Source organism: Scardinius erythrophthalmus (genome assembly GCF_964197995.2).
Source record: "Scardinius erythrophthalmus genome assembly, chromosome: 11".
Classification (NCBI taxonomy): Eukaryota; Metazoa; Chordata; class Actinopteri; order Cypriniformes; family Leuciscidae; genus Scardinius; species Scardinius erythrophthalmus.
This window is the reverse complement of record NC_138231.1, coordinates 1238579-1264295: the sequence shown is the minus strand read 5'-3', so window position 1 is coordinate 1264295 and position 25717 is coordinate 1238579. Positions and strand designations below refer to the sequence as shown.

At 35.4% G+C, this 25717-nt stretch overlaps 1 protein-coding gene across 2 annotated transcripts in view; it reads left to right on the top strand.

Annotated features, from left to right (window-relative positions):
- ppp2r5cb (protein phosphatase 2, regulatory subunit B', gamma b) overlaps nucleotides 1-23354 on the top strand; it is a 53433-nt gene extending 30079 nt beyond the window's left edge. For both annotated transcript variants that reach the window (XM_081378273.1, XM_081378274.1), the window contains 11 exons: nucleotides 1086-1178; nucleotides 2592-2722; nucleotides 3015-3074; nucleotides 8493-8601; nucleotides 10067-10120; nucleotides 11308-11478; nucleotides 12961-13088; nucleotides 13932-14033; nucleotides 18184-18256; nucleotides 20363-20479; nucleotides 21099-23354. In XM_081378273.1, coding sequence (XP_081234399.1) covers nucleotides 1086-1178; nucleotides 2592-2722; nucleotides 3015-3074; nucleotides 8493-8601; nucleotides 10067-10120; nucleotides 11308-11478; nucleotides 12961-13088; nucleotides 13932-14033; nucleotides 18184-18256; nucleotides 20363-20479; nucleotides 21099-21233 — 1173 coding nt within the window. In that variant the 3' untranslated portion in view covers nucleotides 21234-23354. The remainder of the gene's footprint in view (nucleotides 1-1085; nucleotides 1179-2591; nucleotides 2723-3014; nucleotides 3075-8492; nucleotides 8602-10066; nucleotides 10121-11307; nucleotides 11479-12960; nucleotides 13089-13931; nucleotides 14034-18183; nucleotides 18257-20362; nucleotides 20480-21098) is intronic.
- Nucleotides 23355-25717: the final 2363 nt, after the last annotated feature.

Sequence of the window (25717 nt, the reverse complement as noted above, 5' to 3'; positions counted from 1 at the left end):
AAATACTTTAATGAAACGCAACAGTACTTTTATTCAGCAAGGATGCAATAAATTGATCAGAAGTGACAGCAGAGATATTCATATTGTTTCTCTTTCAAATAAACGCTGTTCTTTTGAACTTTGTTCATCAAAGAATCCTGAAAAAATAAAATGCATCTTCGTTTCAACACTGATAATAATCATAAATGTTTCTTGAGCATCAAATCCTCATATTAGAGTGATTTCTGAAGGATCATGTGACACTGAAGACTGGAGTAATGATGCTGAACATTCAGCTTTGATCACAGGAATAAATTACACTTTACTGTATATTCACATAGAGAACAGATGATTTACACTGGAATAATATTTCACTGTTTTACTGTATTTTTGATAAAATAAACGCAGTCAGCAGAAGAGACTTTTTTTTATATTCAAAATTATAAAATATCTTACCGACCCTAAACTTTTAAATGGTAGTTTGTGTATATAGACAACATAGGCCTGTTTTATTTAGACACCTTTTGTTGTTAATGTAATAAAATCAATTATAGCGATATTGTTTGTAACACTTACTTTGAAGCCTTTATGTATAATGCATTATACAGGTGTTCATAATGTAGGTTATAATGCATTATATTTTTTCATTAAGAGTTAAAATGCATTATAATATTTGCAGATAGCTTGTTACATCTGAAACTGGTTGTTTGTCGTGTGTTTTAATGCGTTATGCTTTCTAAAGTTGTTAATGAATAGAGGAGTATTATAACTGGTTATATGAGATCATACAATGCTTTATAAGGTGCATAATTAATGCATTAAAAATACATCTATAATCCATTATAAATACGAGCTTTAAGTAAAGTTTTACATATTGTTTTTACTCTAATACAATCCTATTATTGAGAATAACGGGTGTAATTATGTGGATGCATAGTTTTTTCTTTAATACAAAAATGTTGGGGTAAAATGTGCATAATTATAATGAAATATAATATAAAGTATTTCCCCACTGATAAGAGTTGTGTAAGGCGCTTTGGATAGAAGTGGCCGCTGAATGACATTTTAAAATGCGTATATTTCAAATATTATATTTCTTTCCACAGCTCGTCTATGAATTTTTCCTGCGTTTTTTAGAGTCACCAGACTTTCAACCAAACATAGCCAAGAAATACATCGACCAGAAGTTTGTGATGCAGGTACGTTGTCTGCGTTTGCCATTGACGAATCAATTAATTGTTGGTGTTAAAAAGTAATATACTTATTCAATGTGAGAGTTTCTATTTCCTTGCATTAATATATTGTCAGTTTGCTGTATTTAATGCATTTATGTGTGTCACCCTCATTAATAATGTTAGTTTTAAAGGGTCATGAAACACCGTTTTAGTTTTGAAAAATGCTACAAAAGTGCAGAACGAACGACAACAGTTTTATTTTATTCTATTTTATATTAATGCTTGCTGCACTTCACCATTACATGCAACAAAATGTTCAAATATATTATACATGGTTGTGTAAGCTCACTGTAAATCACACAAATACATGCATGCATAATCTGTGTTATGTTGTGTTATGTATTAAGTTGTGTTGGAGATTCTATGAAAGAGAATTTATGCCCACACAGAAACTCTTATAAAGCATCTCTCACTTACTGTGAGAATAATTAAGTCATCCATGTGCTTTAGGTGTAAGAAAAATAGCACAATAAAGCTAAATTATTTTTTTCCTACAATCAAAATGAACAGATGGTAACATTGTCTTTTAGGATTACTCACAATAGTCTCAACAGACAACTAACAAAAATGATTCAATGACTCACTCATAAAGACTTCACTTGTTTCATTACTGGATGAATCAGTGTTTTTGAGCGAATCTCTTGAATGAATGATTCAATCATAAAGACTTCACTTATTTCATTACTGGATGAATCAGTGTTTTTGAGCGAATCTCTTGAGTGAATGACTCACTCATAAAGACTTCACTTATTTCATTACTGGATGGATCAGTGTTTTTGAGCGAATCTCTTGAGTGAATGATTCAATGACAAACACATTTTTAACAGTCTCTTGTCTCCACCTACTGGTGTAACGATGTAATTAGACAATCTTTATTTGAAGCGTCAAGTTACTTTCAAAAGGTGATTTACTCTATTTTGATCACTACAGTAGACATCAGTGTTTATATCAGAGTTATAAACTTTTACCCCAGTACTTCTGTGATAATCTGTATGATTGTTAGACAGAAATAATGAAACTGTGTGGTTGAAACGACTGTTTGTGAAGCTGTTTCATATCTATACATGACAACGGCTCTCTCTGGATCAGAACACAGATCTGAATGTGATCGGACTTGTCAAAGCTTTAATAGACAGCTAAATCACGGTCATTTGGGAATAAGATCAGGTGTGTGTTTGAATCGAGATTGTGATCTTTTAATGATTAATCTTGCAGCTCTGATGTGCAACGCATCCCAGAAAATATAGTTTAGTGTTTCATGACCGTTTAAAATTTCTTGTGCATCATCAAGATATTTCTGCATTGTTTGCATGATTACTGAAATTGATTAATTCAGCATTTTAACGGACTGATGTGTGATGTGTGGTTTGATTGCAGCTCCTGGAGCTGTTCGATAGTGAAGACCCTCGAGAGCGTGACTTTCTGAAGACGACTCTACACCGAATCTACGGAAAGTTCCTGGGTCTCAGAGCTTACATCAGGAAACAGATTAATAACATTTTCTATAGGTGAGACTCGTGAGATCTTAAACTGTATAACATCCAAATCATTAAATTATTGATTCGTATTGTTTTTACTGCCCACATGGCCAGAAGAAATGTTGTTTCAGAGGCAGTTTGATGTTTTTATTTATTTATTTATTTATTTATTTATTTATTTATTTATTTATTTATTTGGAATAATTGGTTTTAATGAAGTAAATGGAATCTATTTTGATTCAATGTAGAGCTTGCTGTGCGTGTTACGGGTTTCTGTTATAATTATCGTTCTGCAGATTATCTGATTTTTATCTCCATGCAGGTTCATCTATGAAACAGAGCATCATAATGGAATAGCCGAATTACTGGAAATTTTAGGAAGGTATGAATTTTTTTTTTTTTTTTCTTAATAAAATCTATTTCTGCTCTCAAATCTGATGGGATGGGCAACATTGAAGCTGTCACACACTGACCAAGAGTTAATTTGATGCAATATCATTGTGCCAAATCTATGGAATCTTGTTTCTGCCTATAATAAAAAAAGTTTTAAAAGTTTTTTCTCATAATTCTGACTTTATATCTAAATTGTCGGAATAAGGAGATGCTAAATCGGGATTGCAAGATGCAAAATCGGGATTGCGAGATGTGAAATCGGGTTTGCGAGATGTGAAGTCGAGGTTGGGAGATGTGAAGTTGGGATTGGGAAATGTAAAGTCGGGATTGCGAGATGTGAAGTCATGATTGCGAGATGTGAAGTTGGGATTGGGAAATGTGAAATCAGGTTTGCGATATATGAAGTCGAGATTGGGAGATGTGAAATCGGGATTGGGAAATGTAAAGTCGGGATTGCGATATGTGAAGTCGGGATTGGGAAATGTAAAGTCGGGATTGCGATATGTGAAGTCTGGTTTGCGATATGTGTAGTTGGATTGGGTGATGTTAAGTCATGATTGTGATATAGGGCTGCAACAAACGATTATTTTGATAATCGATTAATCTAACGATTATTAGAACGATTAATCGACTAATCGTCGATTATTTCGCCGACTAATCAGTAAGTTTGGAACGATTATTCAGCCTTTTCAATTTGTTAAAACACTGAGTTATACATATTCTAACTATAATATAAAAAAAGAAAATCACTTCAGCTTTTGAAATGGTTGGTTTAATGAACTTTGAGTCAACTAAACAGGTCATTCTCTTTAAGTTTTCAGATTTCTGTCCAACTCAAATCACACACAAATGCAAAAAGCATTGGTTAAATATTCGGTTCTCTTTCAATAAAAAAAATGAACAAAAAAAATTATCAGCTGCATTACAGACAAACTTAAACTGCAAACAATTATTATAAGAACACAATTTAAAAAAAAAATTGACAGCTGAGCTGACAGAGACATTCTCATTCACCTTTTAATTTACAGTATAAAAAATCAACAGACATGACAGGGCTTGAATTTCGGTGCGGGATTGCGGGTATTGCGCATATTTTTTATCATTCCCGCAGGTCTCCCATTTATAATGCGGGAAATTCCCGCAAACATTGATTCACTTTAGCATGTAGGTTCAGGTTGTATTAGTAAATTAATCCACGCAGATGGAAAATCAAATCAGTCATTTTAAAACTGTCTGCGAGACGCAATTTCACAAACAGCGTGAGTGATTCAGCGGCGCTGCGTCTTCTATCTCGCGTCTCTCAAAATGGGTTGCACAATGCAATCGTTAAGCGCGCAGCAGGCGGCGGAAATACACTCTCGCGTTTCGGGAGTCGATCGGGCCAGCATTGCATCACGAGTAACTAAAGTTTACCATTTGCACGTCTTTTCAAGTCTCACCAGTTTAAACAGTCACGCGATTTTAAACTCTTCGGTACTTGCGCGCTGTCTGAGAGATGCTTTTTTCTCTGCACACATACATAGAGTAAAGCAGCCTCACAAACAGCTCGCGGGTAACAAAAGTTATTTTTCGTGGATTATAAATCGCTTTAACAGTCAAAAACATAAGAAAATGATGTCAATATCGGTCTTGGAGAGTATCCTCTAATCTAAACACAGTCGGTTATGTCTTAAATAAGCATAAATCGCACGTGACCGTATAATGAAAACAGGATCCGTGCACTAGCTCTTAAAGGGACAGCAGCCGTATGTGTCTGTCATTAATTTGTTTGTCAAAACAACAAAACATAGCTTTCATTTTAAGGAATCAGGATTAATAGCCTATGAATTTAATTTAGTCAGGACTAAAATACTACCCAGTGTTATTTTACATTTGATTAGGCTACTTTATTCAGTCTCTGTAGTATTTCTGAATAGCCTACTAGTTTTAGACCTAAGCAAAAACTTTTCTCTTTATTTCTCTTTATTGATATCTTTATTCTATTGTATTTATTTGTGCTACTTTTTTCAATTTAATTCAAAGATTGAAATCAAGCTTCCTTGAGTTGTGTAAATTCTTAAGAACAAAATGACCCCATTGTAAAAATGCAATGAGTAGGCTAAGCATACATTTAGGCGAGATAAATGTAATTAAAAAAAAAGTCTAAACTCCCCCCTCAAATTAAAAATTCCCCCCCATAAGAATCACCTAAGGGGGGATTTCCCCCCCATTTTCCAAAATGAAATTCAGGCCCTGCATGATATTCTTCATAACATCTCTTTTGTAAGTCTTCATGAATATGGAACAAAATACAGGCAAGTGATAAGACTGTAATAACTAATAGTTACAATAATAAAAACAGCCCTGAATCCTAAGCTCGATCAAGCTTTATTCTATGCAAAAATAATCATCACATTACTGTAATTATATTATTATTGTTAATATTATTGCTATTATTAGTAGTATTGCATTCTCTAAAAAGAGATTTACTGCTAGTTATTTACGTTAGCTCCAGCTGGAGAACATTCACCTCTCACCGGCTCGTCTCGTGCCGGGTTTTTCCTCTTTAAGTGCTTTAACATTCATGTTGTGCTCCCGTGAAAAGCAAGTTACGCCTTGCATGTATTGCACACGACAGCATTCTTGGTTTGAAGTTTTGTGAAACTTTCACACACCTAAGTTAGCTAGTTCGGATTCGTTTGCACTCCGTCATAATTCGCGCTGTGTTTTCTTCTACCGCAATAGCATTTGTAACGGCTGCATTACACTCTAGCGCTACAGCGCCGTAGCGGTCAAATCGCGATATTGCAGGCCCTTACATTAGGTCACGTGGGATCAAACGACTACTCGACAACAAAGATATTTGTCGACAATTTTTTATTGTCGACGTTGTCGACAATGTCGACTAATCGTTTCAGCCCTATTGTGATATGTGAAGTCGGGATCGGGAAATGTGTAGTTGGGATTGGGTTAGGGCTGGGCGATATAGCCAAAAAAAATATCACGATAATTTTTTTTTATATCAGTCGATATCGATAATTATCACGATAAAAGTCAAATCTTTATTTCTTTCAAGTTTAAAGGCAGATTTTTGTTCCTAAGTGAAAGTTGTAGAAACCAGAGCGTTAATTGTGGTTTTAAACTACTCTTTATTGTCAGAACATATCAGGACAAACACTTGCCAAACTGGTAAACATTTCACAAATCTGAGGTAGAACATTCAAACATTTGTCATTTTTCCTTAACAAAATAAATATCTTTATTGGACAATTAATTTCTTAGTTTCTGCATGTGCTAATTTTTATTTGTTAAAATGTAATATTCTGACTGTTTGAGTTTTATTAAACTTAACGATTGGTCATCCAGTAGGCTATCATGCATTTAGATCATGGTAACCTCACTATCATGGCAAAATGTAACTTTATGGTTTCTATGGTATTTGTATGAAAAACAGTAGCCTAAATACATTATTAAATACTGTACTCAAGCGCCACGAGAGCGATCAGAGTAAACGCATCTCCTCTAGTGAGCTCGCGCTGCGCTGTCGTTTGGACTTTGAGTCGAGCGGATAAATGGTCCGTGTGGCGCGCGGTTCAAATGAGTTTCGTTCCGCTTTTGGCGCAAAAACATTAACAAACATTTATCGAACTCTAAATATCGTTTTATCGAGAAAAATTATATCGCGATAATTATCGTTATCGTTTTATCGCCAAGCCCTAGATTGGGTGATGTGAAGTCATGATTGTGATATGTGTAGTCGGGATTGGAAAATGTAAAGTCGGGATTGCGCGATGTGAAGTCGAGATTGGGAAATGTGAAATCAGGTTTGCGATATATCAAGTTGAGATTGGGAGATGTGAAATCGGGATTGCGAGATGTGAAGTCAGGATTGGGAGATGTGAAATCGGGATTGCGAGATGTAAAGCCAGGATTGGGAGATGTAAAATCGGGATTGCGAGATGTAAAGTCAGGATTGGGAGATGTAAAATCGGGATTGCGAGATGTAAAATCGGGATTGCGAGATGTAAAGCCAGGATTGGGAGATGTGAAATCGGGATTGCGAGATGTAAAGTCGAGATTGCGAGATGTAAAGTCGAGATTGCGAGATGTAAAGTCGAGATTGCGAGATGTAAAGTCGAGATTGCGAGATGTAAAGCCAGGATTGGGAGATGTGAAGTCGGGACTGGGAGATGTAAAGTCAGGATTGGGAGATGTGAAATCGGGATTGCGAGATGTAAAGTCGAGATTGCGAGATGTAAAGTCGAGATTGCGAGATGTAAAGTCGAGATTGCGAGATGTAAAGTCGAGATTGCGAGATGTAAAGCCAGGATTGGGAGATGTGAAGTCGGGACTGGGAGATGTAAAGTCAGGATTGGGAGATGTGAAATCGGGATTGCGAGATGTAAAGTCGAGATTGCGAGATGTAAAGTCGAGATTGCGAGATGTAAAGTCGAGATTGCGAGATGTAAAGCCAGGATTGGGAGATGTGAAGTCGGGACTGGGAGATGTAAAGTCAGGATTGGGAGATGTGAAATCGGGATTGCGAGATGTAAAGTCGAGATTGCGAGATGTAAAGTCGAGATTGCGAGATGTAAAGTCGAGATTGCGAGATGTAAAGTCGAGATTGCGAGATGTAAAGCCAGGATTGGGAGATGTGAAGTCGGGACTGGGAGATGTAAAGTCAGGATTGGGAGATGTGAAATCGGGATTGCGAGATGTAAAGCCAGGATTGGGAGATGTGAAGTCGGGATTGCGAGATGTAAAGCCAGGATTGGGAGATGTGAAGTCGGGATTGCGAGATGTAAAGCCAGGATTGGGAGATGTGAAGTCGGGATTGCGAGATGTAAAGCCAGGATTGGGAGATGTGAAATCGGGATTGCGAGATGTAAAGCCAGGATTGGGAGATGTGAAATCGGGATTGCGAGATGTAAAGCCAGGATTGGGAGATGTAAAGTCGAGATTGCGAGAAATATCCAGAATTGCAAGATATAAAGTCGCTATTATCTTCTTTTTTTTTTACATTTTTGTTCCACGGCGGAAACAAGCTTCAATACAAATTCCTGTTCCTTGTTGAAATGGCAACTGATACGGCCTAACCTTAGGATAATGATCTACTTACTGGAAGTGATGTTTATAATGACATTGTTGGTGCCTTTCAACATGTTTTATAAGAGCGGTAAGACACTTGAGGCGGTGTATTAGTGGCGTCAAACACTGCTTTACAGTTTTCAGTTAAAGTGCATGTTGGTCACATGTATTCTGCTGTCGACCTGTTCATATTATCGAGTCGTTCGTCTCTGTTTTAGTGTGTCTTAAACCTGAAAGCCTGGAGTTTGTGTAATTATGTAATTACATTATAAGTAGGCTGTAATGTAATTATTTGCTGTTTCAGAATTATCCATGTCTCTTTTTTTCTGTTTTCCACCAGCATAATCAACGGCTTTGCCTTACCGCTGAAAGAAGAGCACAAAATCTTCCTTTTAAAAGTTTTGTTACCTTTGCATAAAGTGAAGTCACTCAGTGTTTATCACCCACAGGTACGGTCACTGTGTGTCTGCAAGTTCATACTGAATCTGTTTCGTGTGCTCGTCACATTTTGTTATATTGTTATTTTTAAAAACATTTATGTTATATTTTTTGTAACTAAAAATACATTTAGAAATAATGCAGAAGAACTGTTTTTCATGCTAACTAAGCACATTTATATATATATATATATATACACTACCGGTCAAAAGTTTTAGATCAGTAAGATTTTTTATGTTTTTAAAAGAAGTCTCTTCTGCTCACCAAGCTGCATTTATTTGATAAAAAAACAATAAAACAAAACAGTATTATTGTGAAATATTATGACAATTTAAAATGACTCTTTTCTATTTTAATATATTTTAAAGTGTAATTTATTCCTGTGATCAAAGCTGAATGTTCAGCATCATTACTCCAGTCTTCAGTGTCACATGATCCTTCAGAAATCACTCTAATATGAGGATTTGATGATCAAAAAACATTCATTATTATTATCAGTGTTGAAAACAGTTGTGTACAATTTTTTTTCAAAATTCTTTGATGAATAGAAAGTTCAAAAGAACAGCATTTATTTAAAATAGAATATTTTCTAACATTATAAATGTCTTTACTGTACTTTTGATCAGTTCCGTCCATCAACTCGTCCTTGATGAATAAAAGTATTGATTTATTTTATATCTTTCCCCCAAAAATAAAATTAAAATTCTTACTGACTCCAAACTTTTGAATGGTAGTGTTTAATGTTACAAAAGCTTTCTATTACAGATAAAAGCTGTTCTTTTGAACTTTCTATTCATCATAGCATCATGAAATAAAATTGTAAATAACTGTTTTCAACACTGATAATAATCATAAATGTTTCTTGATCATCAAATCCTCATATTAGAGTGATTTCTGAAGGATCATGTGACACTGAAGACTGGAGTAATGATGCTGAACATTCAGCTTTGATCACAGGAATAAATTACACTTTACTATATATTCACATAGACAACAGATGATTTAAATTGTAATAATATTTCACAATATTACTGTTTTTGTTTGTATTTTTAATCAAATAAATGCAGCCTTGGTGAGCAGAAGAGACTTCTTTTAAAAACATTAAAAATCTTACCGATCTAAAACTTTTGACCGGTAGTGTATATATATATATATATATATATATAACAAATTGTAAAATGACAATTGTATTTGTCTTGTATTATTACTTTAATTCAGCACAATTTAAGAAAGATTTTCATTGAGAAAAATGGGAATTACAAACAAACTCAAAAGTGAAACATCCATATGCATTACAGTAATGAGAATTTTGGGGGAAATTGTGCTAAATTATCATAAAAATAATGTCCTAATATTTAAAAAATAACTTAATGATTTTAAAAACAGCTTTATTTTCTTTTACCCAAAATCTAAAGTATTTGTGGTGCAATATGAAGCGGGTTGTAATCCTAATGCCCCGATGTTGTGTTGTTTCAGCTGGCTTACTGTGTGGTGCAGTTTCTAGAGAAGGACAGCACACTCACTGAGCCGGTGGGTTTCAGCGCCACCTTGTGTTCACCTTCTGCATTCCCTCACCTCTGACACTGCTTATGCACATGTGTTTGTTGTTGTTCCTACTGAAAGAGAAGCAGAGCTGGTTGCCAGCGTACGCATGTTATTTTTGTGTTTAAAACCTTATTTTAAAACACTACCCCAAAAAATGTGTTTAAACTTAAGTTATTTCTAACTTTATTCTTACTTTAGAAACATAATGTATAAAAACATTTTATACATTTACATGTTTGTTTTTAAACACATTTTTAATCTTTAATAACAAAAATGTTAAAAGACATCTTTAAAAATGTAAAAAAAAAAATACAAATGTTTTTACACTTAAACTGCAAACTTATTGTAAATTGTTACTTTAAAAACAGAAAAATGTAAAAACAAGGATGTGGTTAAACTTAAGTTATTGCAAACTTTATTGTTACTTTTAAAAAAATTATGTATAAAAACGTTTTATAAATTTGCGTTTGTTTTTAAATGCGTTTTTGATCTTTCATAACAAAAATGTTTAAAGAAATCTTTAAAAATGTAAAAAAAACTAATGTTTTTACACTTTAACTGCAAACTTATTGTAAACTGTTACTTTAAAAACTAAATATTTTATATATTTACATGTTTTGTTTTTAAACACATTTTTGATGTTTAATAACTAATGTAAAAAGAAAAATTTTAAAATGTATAAAAACACAAAAATATTAAACTGCAAACTTATAAAATATTTGTTGTTTTTAAAGTAACAATTTACAATAAGTTTGCAGTTTAAGTGTAAAATCATAAAAGATTTCTTTTTACATTTCTGTTTTTAAACGTCAAAAATGTGTTTAAAAACAAAACATGTAAATATATAAAATACTTTTTGTTTTAAAAGTAAATATTTACAATATATTTACGTTTTGTTTTTAAACACTTTTTTATGTTTAATAACATAAATGTAAAAAGAAATCTTTAAAAATGTATAAAAACACAAATGTTTTTAAACTTAAAACTGCAAACTTTAAATTATTATTTAAAAAATGTTTCTACAAAAAAAATGTTTTATATATAAATGTTTACATTTATGTTTTTGAACACATTTTAATGTCAAAAAATCTTTAAGAATGTACCAAACAAACACTAACTAGTAATAACCAGCTTCATATTTTATGTGTTTTTCTTTCTTCTCTTGTGTCCAGGTGGTGATGGCTCTTCTAAAGTACTGGCCAAAGACTCACAGTCCAAAAGAAGTGATGTTTCTGAACGAGCTGGAAGAGATTCTGGACGTCATCGAGCCCTCAGAGTTTGTGAAAGTCATGGAGCCGCTCTTCAGACAACTGGCAAAATGCGTCTCAAGTCCACATTTCCAGGTCTGCTCAAACTGACCGACACACACACTCCCAGTCGAAGGTTCTGGATCGGTAAGATTTTTAATGTCTTTAAAAGAGTCTTTTCTGCTCACCAAGGCTGCATTTATTTGATCGAAAATACTATTCTCTATGTGAATATACAGTAAAGTGTAATTTATTCCTGTGATCAAAGCTGAACTTTCAGCATCATTACTCCAGTCTTCAGTGTCACATGATCCTTCAGAAATCACTCTTAATTTATTTCAGGATTCTTTGATGAATGGAAAGTTCAAAAGAACAGCATTTATCTGAAATATAATCTTTTGTAACACTATAAATGTCTTTACTGTAACTTTTGATCAATTTAATTCATCCTTGATGAATAAAAGTATTGATAGATTTTATTTCCCCAAAAAAATTAAAATAAAATTCTTACCGCCCCCAAACTTTTGAATGGTAGTGTTTAATGTTACACAAGCTTCTATTTCAGATAAATGCTGTTCTTTTCAACTTTCTATTCATCAAAGAATCCTGAAATAAAAATTTAAATAACTGTTTTTAACATTGATAATATTTCATGTTTTTTGTGCATCAAATCCTCATATTAGAGTGATTTCTGAAGGATCATGTGACACTGAAGACTGGAGTAATGATGCTGAACATTCAGCTTTGATCACAGGAATAAATTACATTATATATTCACATAGACAACAGCTGATTTAAATTGTAATAATACTTCACAATATTACTGTTTTTGTTTTTTATTTATCAAATAAATGCAGCCTCGGTGAGCAGAAGAGACTTCTTTTAAAAACATTAAAAATCTTACCGATCTAAAACTTTTGACTGGTAGTGTATCTGCAGAAAGCAATAAACAATAACATTAATAAGCCAGACGTTAAAGCTTGTTAAAGAGGACATATTAAGTCTTGATGTTTTCAGGCTCTACTAGAACAGGTTTTCCTGCTGTAATGTTGATTATTCTCCTCATATTCTCCATTGTTGCGGCTCCTCTCTTCCCAGTCTGTCAGTAACGCTCTGTTTACTTCCTGTCTCTATGAAGCCCCTCCTTCTGAAAAGCACACTGTGCTCTGATTGGTCAGCTGGAGCAGTGTGTTGTGATTGGTCAAGCGCTTCGAGTGTGTTTGGGAAATGTCCCGCCCCTTACCATAACCGCCAGTTTAACACACTACTAACTAACTCAACCAGGCCCCGGCCCTTTATTCTGCGCATGAATTATTATAATGAGGAATATTGTGACGTGTTTGTAAACTCAAGACTACAATGGAGGCGTTTCAGGGAGTTCAGAAACACTGACACTGATATAGAGAAGAACTCCCTTTTTCATCCTCAAACAGCAACATTACACACATTGAAGACAGATGAACATAGAGAAAAAGTATTTTAACTGATGGACACTATGAAACTGATGTTTCTAAAAGTAAGAACATCCCTATTTCAGTCATTCCACCTCGTTTACGTCTGTGTGTGTGTGATCCTCAGGTTGCGGAGCGAGCTCTCTACTACTGGAACAACGAGTACATCATGAGTTTAATCAGTGACAACGCTGCGAGGATCCTCCCCATCATGTTCCCGTCGCTGTACCGAAACTCAAAAACCCACTGGAATAAGTGAGTCCCGCTGTGCACAAGTTCAGCTGCAGATACTGCTAATTTTGGTTAACTAGCACCGGTTATTGAGAATATTGACTAACATGGTAAAAATGAGTAAATCAAAGTCCCCCTGTAGTCAATAATTTTATCCCTTAAAAGTCATCTTTGATCACCGAAATTACATATTTAAACATTTTTCCTTGGAAAAAAAAAAAGTCTTCTTGAATGTAACTCGACACCCTTGCCTCATTTAGTATACGCCGTTCTTTGTACATATGAAAGCGCTATATAAATGCCTCATTCATTCATTCATTCTTTGAATATGCAAATGAGCCCCACCTCCACTCACTCAGCTCAGAGATCCACTTTAAATTGTTCTTTAAATTGATCAAAAGTGACAGTAAAGACGTTTAAAATGTTACAAAATGTTACAAAACATTCCATTTCAAATAAATGCTGTTCTTTTGAACTTTCTATTCATCAAAGAATCAAAAATATGAACACGGATAATAATCAAAGCATAATTTTAGAGGGATTTCTGAAGGATCATGTGACACTGAAGACTGGAGTAATGATACTGAAAATTCAGCTTTGATCACAGGAATAAATTACACTTTACTGTATATTCACATAGACAACAGATGATTTACATTAGAATAATATTTCACAATTTTTACTGTATTTTTCATAGAATAAATGCAGCCTTGATGATCAGAAGAGACAGAAATATATATATTAGTGCTGTATTAGTCAGTTTTACTTTAATAGTGACTCAGTCCATCTACAGTGTTCAGCTTGTTTGATGAGTTTCTGATGTTTTCATATGATGAATAAACAGCAGTTCCTCTTGCTGTTCTTCAGGACGATCCACGGGCTGATCTATAACGCTCTGAAGCTGTTTATGGAGATGAATCAGAAGCTTTTTGACGACTGCACACAGCAGTTCAGAGCAGAGAAAAACAAGTAGGAAACACAGATTTAGACTTTTACACTCACTCAGACTTTTACAGAATCACTCAGACTTTCAGACTTTTACACACTCATTCAGTCTTTTACACTCTCAGACTTTCAGACTTTTACACACTCATTCAGACTTTTACACACTCACTCAGACTTCTACACACTCACTCAGACTTTCATAGACTCATTCAGACTTTCACACTCACTCAGACTTTTACACACTCAGTCAGACTTTCACAGACTCACTCAGACTTTCACAGACTCACTCAGACTTTTACACACTCAGTCAGACTTTCACAGACTCACTCAGACTTTCACAGACTCATTCAGACTTTTACACACTCACTCAGACTTTCACACTCTCACTCAGACTTTCACACTCTCACTCAGACTTTCACAGACTCACTCAGACTCTAAAATACTCACTCAGACTTTCACAGACTTACTCAGACTTTCACAGACTCACTCAGACTTTAAAATACTCAGACTTTCACACTCTCACTCAGACTTTCACAGACTCACTCAGACTCTAAAATACTCACTCAGACTTTCACAGACTCACTCAGACTTTCACAGACTCACTCAGACTTACTCAGACTTACTCAGACTTTCACAGACTCACTCAGACTTTCACACTTTCACTCAGACTTTCACACTCTCATTCAGACTTTAAAATACTCAGACTTTCACACTCTCACTCAGACTTTCACACTTTCACTCAGACTTTCACACTCTCACTCAGACTTTAAAATACTCAGACTTTCACACTCTCACTCAGACTTTCACACTTTCACTCAGACTTTCACACTCTCATTCAGACTTTCACAGACTCACTCAGACTTTAAAATACTCAGACTTTCACACTCTCACTCAGACTTTCACAGACTCACTCAGACTCTAAAATACTCACTCAGACTTTCAAAGACTTACTCAGACTTTCACAGACTCACTCAGACTTTAAAATACTCACTCAGACTCTAAAATACTCACTCAGACTTTCACAGACTCACTCAGACTTTCACAGACTTACTCAGACTTACTCAGACTTTCACAGACTCACTCAGACTTTCACACTCTCATTCAGACTTTCACAGACTTACTCAGACTTTCACAGACTTACTCAGACTTTCACAGACTCACTCAGACTTTAAAATACTCAGACTTTCACACTCTCACTCAGACTTTCACAGACTCACTCAGACTCTAAAATACTCACTCAGACTTTCACAGACTCACTCAGACTTTCACAGACTCACTCAGACTTACTCAGACTTACTCAGACTTTCACAGACTCACTCAGACTTTCACACTTTCACTCAGACTTTCACACTCTCATTCAGACTTTAAAATACTCAGACTTTCACACTCTCACTCAGACTTTCACACTTTCACTCAGACTTTCACACTCTCACTCAGACTTTAAAATACTCAGACTTTCACACTCTCACTCAGACTTTCACACTTTCACTCAGACTTTCACACTCTCATTCAGACTTTCACAGACTCACTCAGACTTTAAAATACTCAGACTTTCACACTCTCACTCAGACTTTCACAGACTCACTCAGACTCTAAAATACTCACTCAGACTTTCAAAGACTTACTCAGACTTTCACAGACTCACTCAGACTTTAAAATACTCACTCAGACTCTAAAATACTCACTCAGACTTTCACAGACTCACTCAGACTTTCACAGACTCACTCAGACTTACTCAGACTTACTCAGACTTTCACAGACTCACTCAGACTTTCACACTCTCATTCAGACTTTCACAGACTTACTCAGACTTTCACAGACTTACTCAGACTTTCACAGACTCACTCAGACTTTAAAATACTCAGACTTTCACACTCTCACTCAGACTTTCACAGACTCACTCAGACTCTAAAATACTCACTCAGACTTTCACAGACTCACTCAGACTTACTCAGACTTTCACAGACTCACTCAGACTTTCACAGACTCACTCAGACTTTAAAATACTCAGACTTTCACACTCTCATTCAGACTTTCACAGACTCACTCAGACTTTCACAGACTCACTCAGACTTTCACAGACTCACTCAGACTTTCACACTCTCACTCAGACTTTCACACTTTCACTCAGACTTTCACACTCTCATTCAGACTTTCACAGACTCACTCAGACTTACTCAGACTTTCACAGACTCACTCAGACTTTCACACTCTCATTCAGACTTTCACAGACTTACTCAGACTTTCACAGACTTACTCAGACTTTCACAGACTCACTCAGACTTTAAAATACTCAGACTTTCACACTCTCACTCAGACTTTCACAGACTCACTCAGACTCTAAAATACTCACTCAGACTTTCACAGACTCACTCAGACTTACTCAGACTTTCACAGACTCACTCAGACTTTCACAGACTCACTCAGACTTTAAAATACTCAGACTTTCACACTCTCATTCAGACTTTCACAGACTCACTCAGACTTTCACAGACTCACTCAGACTTTCACAGACTCACTCAGACTTTCACACTCTCACTCAGACTTTCACACTTTCACTCAGACTTTCACACTCTCATTCAGACTTTCACAGACTCACTCAGACTTTAAAATACTCAGACTTTCACACTCTCACTCAGACTTTCACAGACTCACTCAGACTCTAAAATACTCACTCAGACTTTCACAGACTTACTCAGACTTTCACAGACTCACTCAGACTTTAAAATACTCAGACTTTCACACTCTCACTCAGACTTTCACAGACTCACTCAGACTCTAAAATACACACTCAGACTTTCACAGACTCACTCAGACTTACTCAGACTTTCACAGACTCACTCAGACTTTCACAGACTCACTCAGACTTACTCAGACTCACTCAGACTTTCACAGACTCACTCAGACTCACTCAGACTTACTCAGACTTACTCAGACTTTCACACTCTCACTCAGACTTTAAAATACTCAGACTTTCACACTCTCACTCAGACTTTAAAATACTCAGACTTTCACACTCTCACTCAGACTTTCACAGACTCACTCAGACTCTAAAATACTCACTCAGACTTTCACAGACTCACTCAGACTTACTCAGACTTTCACAGACTCACTCAGACTTACTCAGACTTTCACAGACTCACTCAGACTTTCACAGACTCACTCAGACTTACTCAGACTTACTCAGACTTTCACAGACTCACTCAGACTTTCACACTCTCACTCAGACTTTAAAATACTCAGACTTTCACACTCTCACTTAGACTTTAAAAAACTCAGACTTTCACACTCTCACTCAGACTTTCACAGACTCACTCAGACTCTAAAATACTCATTCAGACTTTCACAGACTCACTCAGACTTTCACACTCTCACTCAGACTTTCACAGACTCACTCAGACTTTCACAGACTCACTCAGACTTTCACACTCTCACTCAGACTTTCACAGACTCACTCAGACTTTCACAGACTCACTCAGACTTTCACAGACTCACTCAGACTTTCACACTCTCACTCAGACTTTCACAGACTCACTCAGACTTTCACACACTCACTCAGACTTTCACACACTCACTCAGACTTTCACACACTCACTCAGACTTTCACAGACTCACTCAGACTTTCACAGACTCACTCAGACTTTCACACTCTCACTCAGACTTTCACACTCTCACTCAGACTTTAAAATACTCACTCAGACTTTCACAGACTCACTCAGACTTTCACACACTCACTCAGACTTTCACAGACTCACTCAGACTTTCACACACTCACTCAGACTTTCACACACTCACTCAGACTTTCACACACTCACTCAGACTTTCACAGACTCACTCAGACTTTCACACACTCACTCACTTTCACAGACTCACTCAGACTTTCACACTCTCACTCAGACTTTAAAATACTCACTCAGACTTTCACAGACTCTCTCAGACTTTCACACACTCACTCAGACTTTCACAGACTCACTCATACTTTCAGACTCACTCAGACTTTCACACACTCACTCAGACTTTCACAGACTCACTCAGACTTTCACAGACTCACTCAGACTTACTCAGACTCACTCAGACTTTCACACACTCACTCAGACTTTCACACACTCACTCAGACTTTCACAGTCTCCCCTGCTTGATGCGTCTAAACTTTTCCTTTCTCTGTGAAATCTAGAGAAAAGGCGAAGTGGAAAGAGCGCGAGGAGGCGTGGATAAAGATTGAGAACCTCGCCAAATCAAACCCACAGGTAAACGGATCTGATACCGCGGTTTTACTCGTGTGGGAATGAAGAACTCAGATCTGAGTCAGTCCCTTATAATAGATATTTTAACAGCATTTCAGTCTTTAATTTCATAAATGTAACATGCATATATTTCAGTTTCAGCTTCTGTGACAGTTAATTACCACTTGAAAATCATTCATCAGTTCATAATGTGCATTTTTGTGGTAATTAGCTACATATGACCCGTGTAAACTGACTTAAGATTAAGGTTGGGAATCGAAAATCAAATATTTGAGATCAAGAATGGGATACTTGTTATAAAATACAATTTTCGATTCCTCTCATTGATTTCTTTGTGAGCATTTCAATATGACTTTAAACCATTCAAGCGCGAGAGACTGTTTTCATGTGTATCAGTATATTGGATCCGTGCAGCTCTTAAAGTGACAGCAGCCTAATATTCCTGCTCTATAATAACACTAATATTCCCGCTCTATAATAACACTAATATTCCTGCTCTATAATAACACTAATATTCCCGCTCTATAATAACACTAATATTCTGCTCTATAATAACACTAATATTCCCACTCTATAATAACACTAATATTCCCGCTCTATAATAACACTAATATTCCCAATATTCCCGCTCTATAATAACTCCACTACTTTGCTCTGAACAACCATAATAATGCGTTACGGACGTGACCGTTACGGACGCTTCACATGAAATCATATGCACTTGTGATCGGTTTCAGGCTTACCATATATTCAGTGCATATCCAATAATCGCAATAATATTTGTGCTTTGTTAGTTTTAATATGAAAAAATGTCTCAACTTTCAAATTCAGTCTATTTTATAACAAAATGTAAACAATGGAGACTGCTCTTTAATACGGCGTGGTATATTTCTGTATATAGCGCCTCAGTGCGCGGCGGATAAAGCGCACATGAACGGATCTTCTCTTCCTCTGCCAGTTACAGGACGAAATATGAATATCAGAAGGTAGTATATGATACAGTACAACTTAAAGAAGAGCATGTGTCTTATAGCCATAGGACACTTCCTTCGGGATGTCGCGTTTTTCCCTCTTGGTTAAAACATGAATATTCATCATAATCCCGCGATCAAGCTGACAAAATAATAGTGATATTGCAATCATTTTGACTCACGACTTAAAAGTAGTTTAAAAGTAGACATTTCAGACGTCCTGTAGATATATTTATCAGGTATGTGAGGCAAGTAGCCTACATTATACGCGGAGTTTCGGTTCATTTATGAGGCGCGCTCCACTTCACGCGACGGCGCCTCCGTGTCCTGATTATATTGTCTGCTATAGCCTATTTGCTTCTTATTTAATAAATCCAGGCAATTGGTTGATGAAACATTGATTAAAATTAAGATACAATTTATACAAAATGAAATTCACATTAAAGAAATATATTATATTCCTGCTCTATAATAACACTAATATTCCGCTCTATAATAACACTAATATTCCTGCTCTATAATAACACTAATCAAATGAGAAAATCTTGACTGAATATCTCATTCTTGACTGAATAACTTTTATAACTATATTTGTAATGTACATTTGTTTATAAAGTGCAGTGTTATTTTACATTTGATTACGGTTTCTGCAACTGAATACCTGAAAATCTTAAAACACTGTTTATTTCTCTTGTCTTTGTTCAGTTGTATTTTATTGGTGCGATTGCTAATTTTTTATGTTCTTTTTTAATTTCTGAGTGTTTATTGTCTTTAATAATGCTTGAAATTTATATTAGTGAAGCTAGTTGTTTTTCTATGGCATTTTTAAACCACAGGCAAACGTTCCTTGTGGGTTTTTGTTCATGATATTCAGATACAATTAAATGTTTTGCAATAAGACAAAATGTGAATGATATCTAAGTTTTTTTTCTTTTTCTTATTGGAATCGAAATTAGAAGAATTGGAATCAATAAGCAAAAGTCATAATAATAATATGCATTTGTCTTTATTAGTTCTTTTTGAAATAATTGTAATTATATTTATATATATATATATATATATATATATATATATATATATATATATATATATATATATATATATATATATATATATATAATGACTGTTTCTGCTTTAGTTCCTCATGTACATCGACTCCTCGAGTCTCAGCAGTCCGGTGGATATGGAGACGGACGGGCCGATGATTGATGATGTCATGATGCTCAAGAAGACCGTAGAAGAAGAAGCCACTCCGGTAAAAGCCCAGGGTTTTATAGAAGTCTCTTCTGCTCATCAAGGCTGCATTTATTTGATCAAAAATACAGTAAAAACAGTGAAATATTATTCTACTGTAAATCAGCTGTTCTCTATGTGAGTATACAGTAAAGTGTAATTTATTCCTGTGATCAAAGCTGAATGTTCAGCATCATTACTCCAGTCTTCAGTGTCACATGATCCTTCAAGGAGAACTCCGGTCAATTTTAACATTGAGCTCATTTTTTTGTAAATTTGGAGTGCTGTCAATACAGAGAACAACGACAAAAATCGGTGTTGCCTACACCGTGTTATCCTCTTTTTAAAATTTGCACTCTGTTGACTTCAGTGGGGCAAGTTTTAAACCTGCTTTTAGCCTCTTAACATCCTTGATGTGTCATTACAAGTGCACAGCTAATGTGAATGATTCCTTCAGAGTGAACACGGGTGAATCTGACTGCAGTAGATGTGAAAGATATTAATAAAAATGATGTTATTTCAGCCAGCGCTCATACCTGTATTTACATCCTGTTTTCGGTCGAAGTATATGTATATGAGTATATGTACAAATCGATGAGTTTAGTTGTCTAAAAGCGTGGTTTGATGTTGTGTGTGCTCAGCTCCAGCGAGACCAGCGTAAGGAACGGCCCCTGATGCGGCGCAAGTCTGAGCTCCCGCAGGACTCCTGCATGATGAAGGCCTTGGAGACGCACCGGCGCGCGGAGGACATGATCGGCCCCCAGGAGCCCCACTAGAGGACCAGAACCAAACCCAGTCTCGACCCGACGGCAGCGCGCAGGGCGGTGTGGCCCCGGTGTGACACACACACACACTCACTCACACTCACACACACACACAGCCGGATCTGCCCTCCAGAAGCATCGCACCGGAGACCGTCCTCCACCCAGACCCTCTCCAGTCCTGTCTCTTTCTGCTTCGGCTTTCCTTCGTTCGTATGTTCGTTCGTATGTACGTATGTTCGTTCGTTCGTATGTACGTATGTTCGTTCGTTCGTATGTACGTATGTTCATATGTACGTATGTTCGTTCGTTCGTATGTATGCATGTTCGTTCGTATGTACGTTCATTCGTTTGTACATGCGTGCGTTCGTTCGTTTGTACATGCGTTCGTTTGTACGTACGTTCGCTCGTTCATATGTACATGTGTTTGTTCATTCGTACATATGTTCGTACACAAGTTAATTCGTATGTACGTTCGTTCGTATGTTGGTTTCTTCTTTAAGCTGTTGCGTGCCTGCGCCGACTGGAAAAGCAGGCGAGAGCACTTGAACCGCGACTGCATTCGGAGCGAGCAAGCGATTCTCAGGTCGTTCGGAGGCCGAGAGAGCAGCGCTGCTTTTGTCTCGCTTTCTTTTGCCGTCTTTTATTGTGTGACGGTTCTTTGGCAATGAAGAGAACTCGCTCCTTCCGTTTTTTTTGTTTTTTTTTGTCCAGAAACTTGGCAATAAGTTCGTCCAGGGAGATTTTGGTTGTTCAAACAATGGTGAACGGCCTTACGTTGGTTAATCTCGTCCTCCAATCTTCGCTTTTTAACAGGCAATATTAAACGTTAACATTTTCTGTGCGTTTTTTTTTTGTAATCGACCAAGCCTTCATTTGCATAGTGCCTTTTTAGATAAAGGAAACCTTCTTTTATTTCTTTTAGCCTGAAATTTGCTACTTTGGCTTCACACACTTGCATTTTGCCCAACAAAAGTCAGAAAACCTTTCCTGATAAACTTGAACGACTTCACAAATCCTCTCTGAACCATTGTTTGAACTTCCGCTTGGTTTGGCCTGGTTGAGCTGCGGTGCGGTTCTCTGTCTGCGGTTTCCCCCGTACGTACGTGACGTGATTTTAAGATGCTTGCAGGTTTTTTTAATCCTCGGCCCCGCGTGAGCTTGATGATGTTCGATTTGAATGTGCAGATTTAAATAGATATAGATAAGTGTATTATTTTTTTCTCTCTCCCAACCTTTTTCTTTTTTTTATTTAAATTCCTTCCTCTAATCTTTTGGCTGTAGTGCTAGAAACTGTGGAAACCGCCACAGAATAAAAAATAAAAAAGGTAATTGTGACTTTTTATCTTTCATTTCTGACTTTTTATCTCAAAATTGCGAGATATAAACTCAGAATTGCGAGAAATAAACTTAGAATTGCATGTCTATGACTCTCAATTCTGACTTTATATCTCGCAATTCTGACTTTATATTTCGCAATTATGTGTTATAAAGTCAGAATTGCGAGATATAAAGTCAGAATTGCGAGATATAAAGTCAGAATTGCGAGTTATAAAGTCAGAATTGAATTATCTTTAAAAAAATTATTCTGTGGCGGAAACAAGCTTCCATAGAAAACTAAAAGCACGAACAGCCTCTGAAAGATTAATTTCTCCGGTGTCGAGAGCATAACTGGAAGCTTTTATTGTGGTGAATTTCACTTTCCGTTTCATTTCATGAGAGAAAAATACAACTGCGAAGTGTCCTTTCGTGCGCGTCCCTCTTCTAAATGGCTTCATCTGATATTGTACATATTATGTACTGTTATGATCCATCTATTATTGAATGGTAGATCTCTTATTTTGTACAAATTTTCTTGTGTACAGATGAAAACCGTTATTAGCCACTTGCAGACAGTTGGTATTTGACAGACTTCTGTAACTGCGTTAGAAATCTTGTAGAAAATCTTTCATTTCTAATGTTTTTTTTTTATTTTTTATTTTTACTATTTGTAATTGAGAACTTTTTCTGTCTCTGCATTCAGCTGTCTGATGAGATCATCATAAAATAGCCTTCATATGTGCTTTTCTCCAAATCTCAAGTGGTATATGTCTATATACAGGAAATAAAGAAAACGTGTTTTATATTTTCATCTTAGAGGAACGATGTTCGTTGTTTTCTGTTGAGTGTGTGCGTTTGTATTGGCTTGGGCTATTATATTTTACCACTAAAGAAGCCTTTGAAGAATATTTTCTTACACTCTTTAGGTATTGTCACTTTTAGTTCGATTGCATGCTTTAGAAGTGTCGGAGTGCATTAATGACAAATAACTTTATAGAAGCTCCTTATAAATGGGACTGAAAATAAAAGAGGGTGGTGAACATTAAATTAATTTACTTTAAATTTTTGAACATTACATTGGTGAGTCTAATGGAAACTTTAATGTGCTTAATTGACGTAAACATGTTACAATTCAAAAAATCTTCCTTCTCATAACATAGGCTTTTGTTGATTATTATAAAATGTATTTTAATGACTTTTTATCTCAGAATTGCGAGATATAAAGTTGCAATTGCGAGTTGTAACGTCAGAATTGTGAGAAATAAAGTAAATTGCGAGTTATAACGTCAGAATTGCGAATTATAACGTCAGAATTGCGAGTTATAGAATTGTGAATTATAACATCAGAATTGCAAGTTATAACGTCAGAATTGCGAATAATAACGTCAGAATTGCGAGTTATAACGTCAGAATTGCGAATTATAACGTCAGAATTGCGAATTATAACGTCAGAATTGGGAGAAATTAAGTAAATTTTGAGTTATAACGTCAGAATTTTGAGTTATAACGTCAGAATTGTAAGTTATAACGTCAGAATTTTGAGTTATAACGTCAGAATTGCAAGGTATAACGTCAGTATTGCGAATAATAACGTCAGAATTGCGAGTTATAACGTCAGAATTGCGAATTATAACGTCAGAATTGCGAATTATAACGTCAGAATTGGGAGAAATTAAGTAAATTTTGAGTTATAACGTCAGAATTTTGAGTTATAACGTCAGAATTGCGAGTTATAACGTCAGAATTGCGAGTTATAACAGAATTGGAAGGGGAAAAAAACAATTGCGAGTTTATTTCTCGCAATTCTGAGATAAAGTCGCAATTCTTTTTAATTTTTATTCTGTGGTGGAAAAAAAGCTTCCATAGAAAACTAAAAATATAGTCTATGAAAGATTAATTTCTGCTTTATAGAAGCCCCTCTATAATAGGGGCTGAAAAATAAAAGTGGGTGATGAACATTTCATTAATTTACTTTTAATTTTTTAACATTTCCGTGATTCTAATGGGAACTTGAATGTGCTTAATTGACGTAAACATTTTACAATTCCAAAAATCTTCCTTCTCTTAACATAACATAGGCTTTTTTATTATTATAAAATGTATTTTAATTTTAAAGTCAAGGATTTTGTGTGATCCACCCTTTAATTAAAATGGTACACAAAGATCATTAAGTGTTTTCAAGCAATACAAACCAGGGTTATTATAGTTAACACTAAAACTTTGTTACTTGAAATAAAATAAATGTTAACTGAAATAATTATATTAATTTATGTACTAAAATAACCAAAACTGAAATGAACAAATACAAATGAAAACATTAAACAACTGATACAAAAATGACAAAAACACAACATAGTTATTAGTAAAAATTCCTGAAGTATGAAAAAGTATTTAAACAAAAACATTAAAAAAAATGTATTAAAGTAGTATCTCAGTGATGATAAAATAACATTGATGTAAAGTCCTATATATATATATATATATATATATAATATGTGTGTGTGTGTATATATATATATATATATATATATATATATATATATATATATATATATATATATATATATATATATATATATATATATATATAAAATGAACATTAGTGTTGTGTGAGACGTTCCTCAGCCACCAAATCTATTTTTGGGTGAACTGTTCCTTTAAATGACTAAATACCTTTTTTTATAGTCGGGCTGGTCACCTCCAAAAAAAAATTAAATAATACATTTGTGAGAAACAATTCAAAAAAAGACACATTCATGTAATTTTTCTTTACGTTATTAATACTTCTATGTGACTTTCAACTTTCGACTTTCAAGTTTAATTTCTTGTAATGTAAAATTTTGGGGTTTTCAAAACTGCTGAAAAGAAGCTTCAACAACATTGTCTTCAGCTAAAGAAATTAAATAATAAATAAAAAAAGATTTCTATTCATGAGACATTGGACTGAAAGGAAGGAAAAGGTTTGTGCCGAAGGAAGCCGCTTCGTGAATGTCAAACATGTGCATTTGTAGAATTGAGTTTGTACGTTTAATTCCTTGTAATGTACAATTTTGGGGTTTTCGAACTGCTGAAAGAAGCTTCAACAACTGAACGGAAGGAAAAGCTCAGAAGAATCCCAGGAAAAAGGACAGAAATCTTCGACTGGAAGAAGTGAATCCCAGTGAAGGATCGAGTCCAAG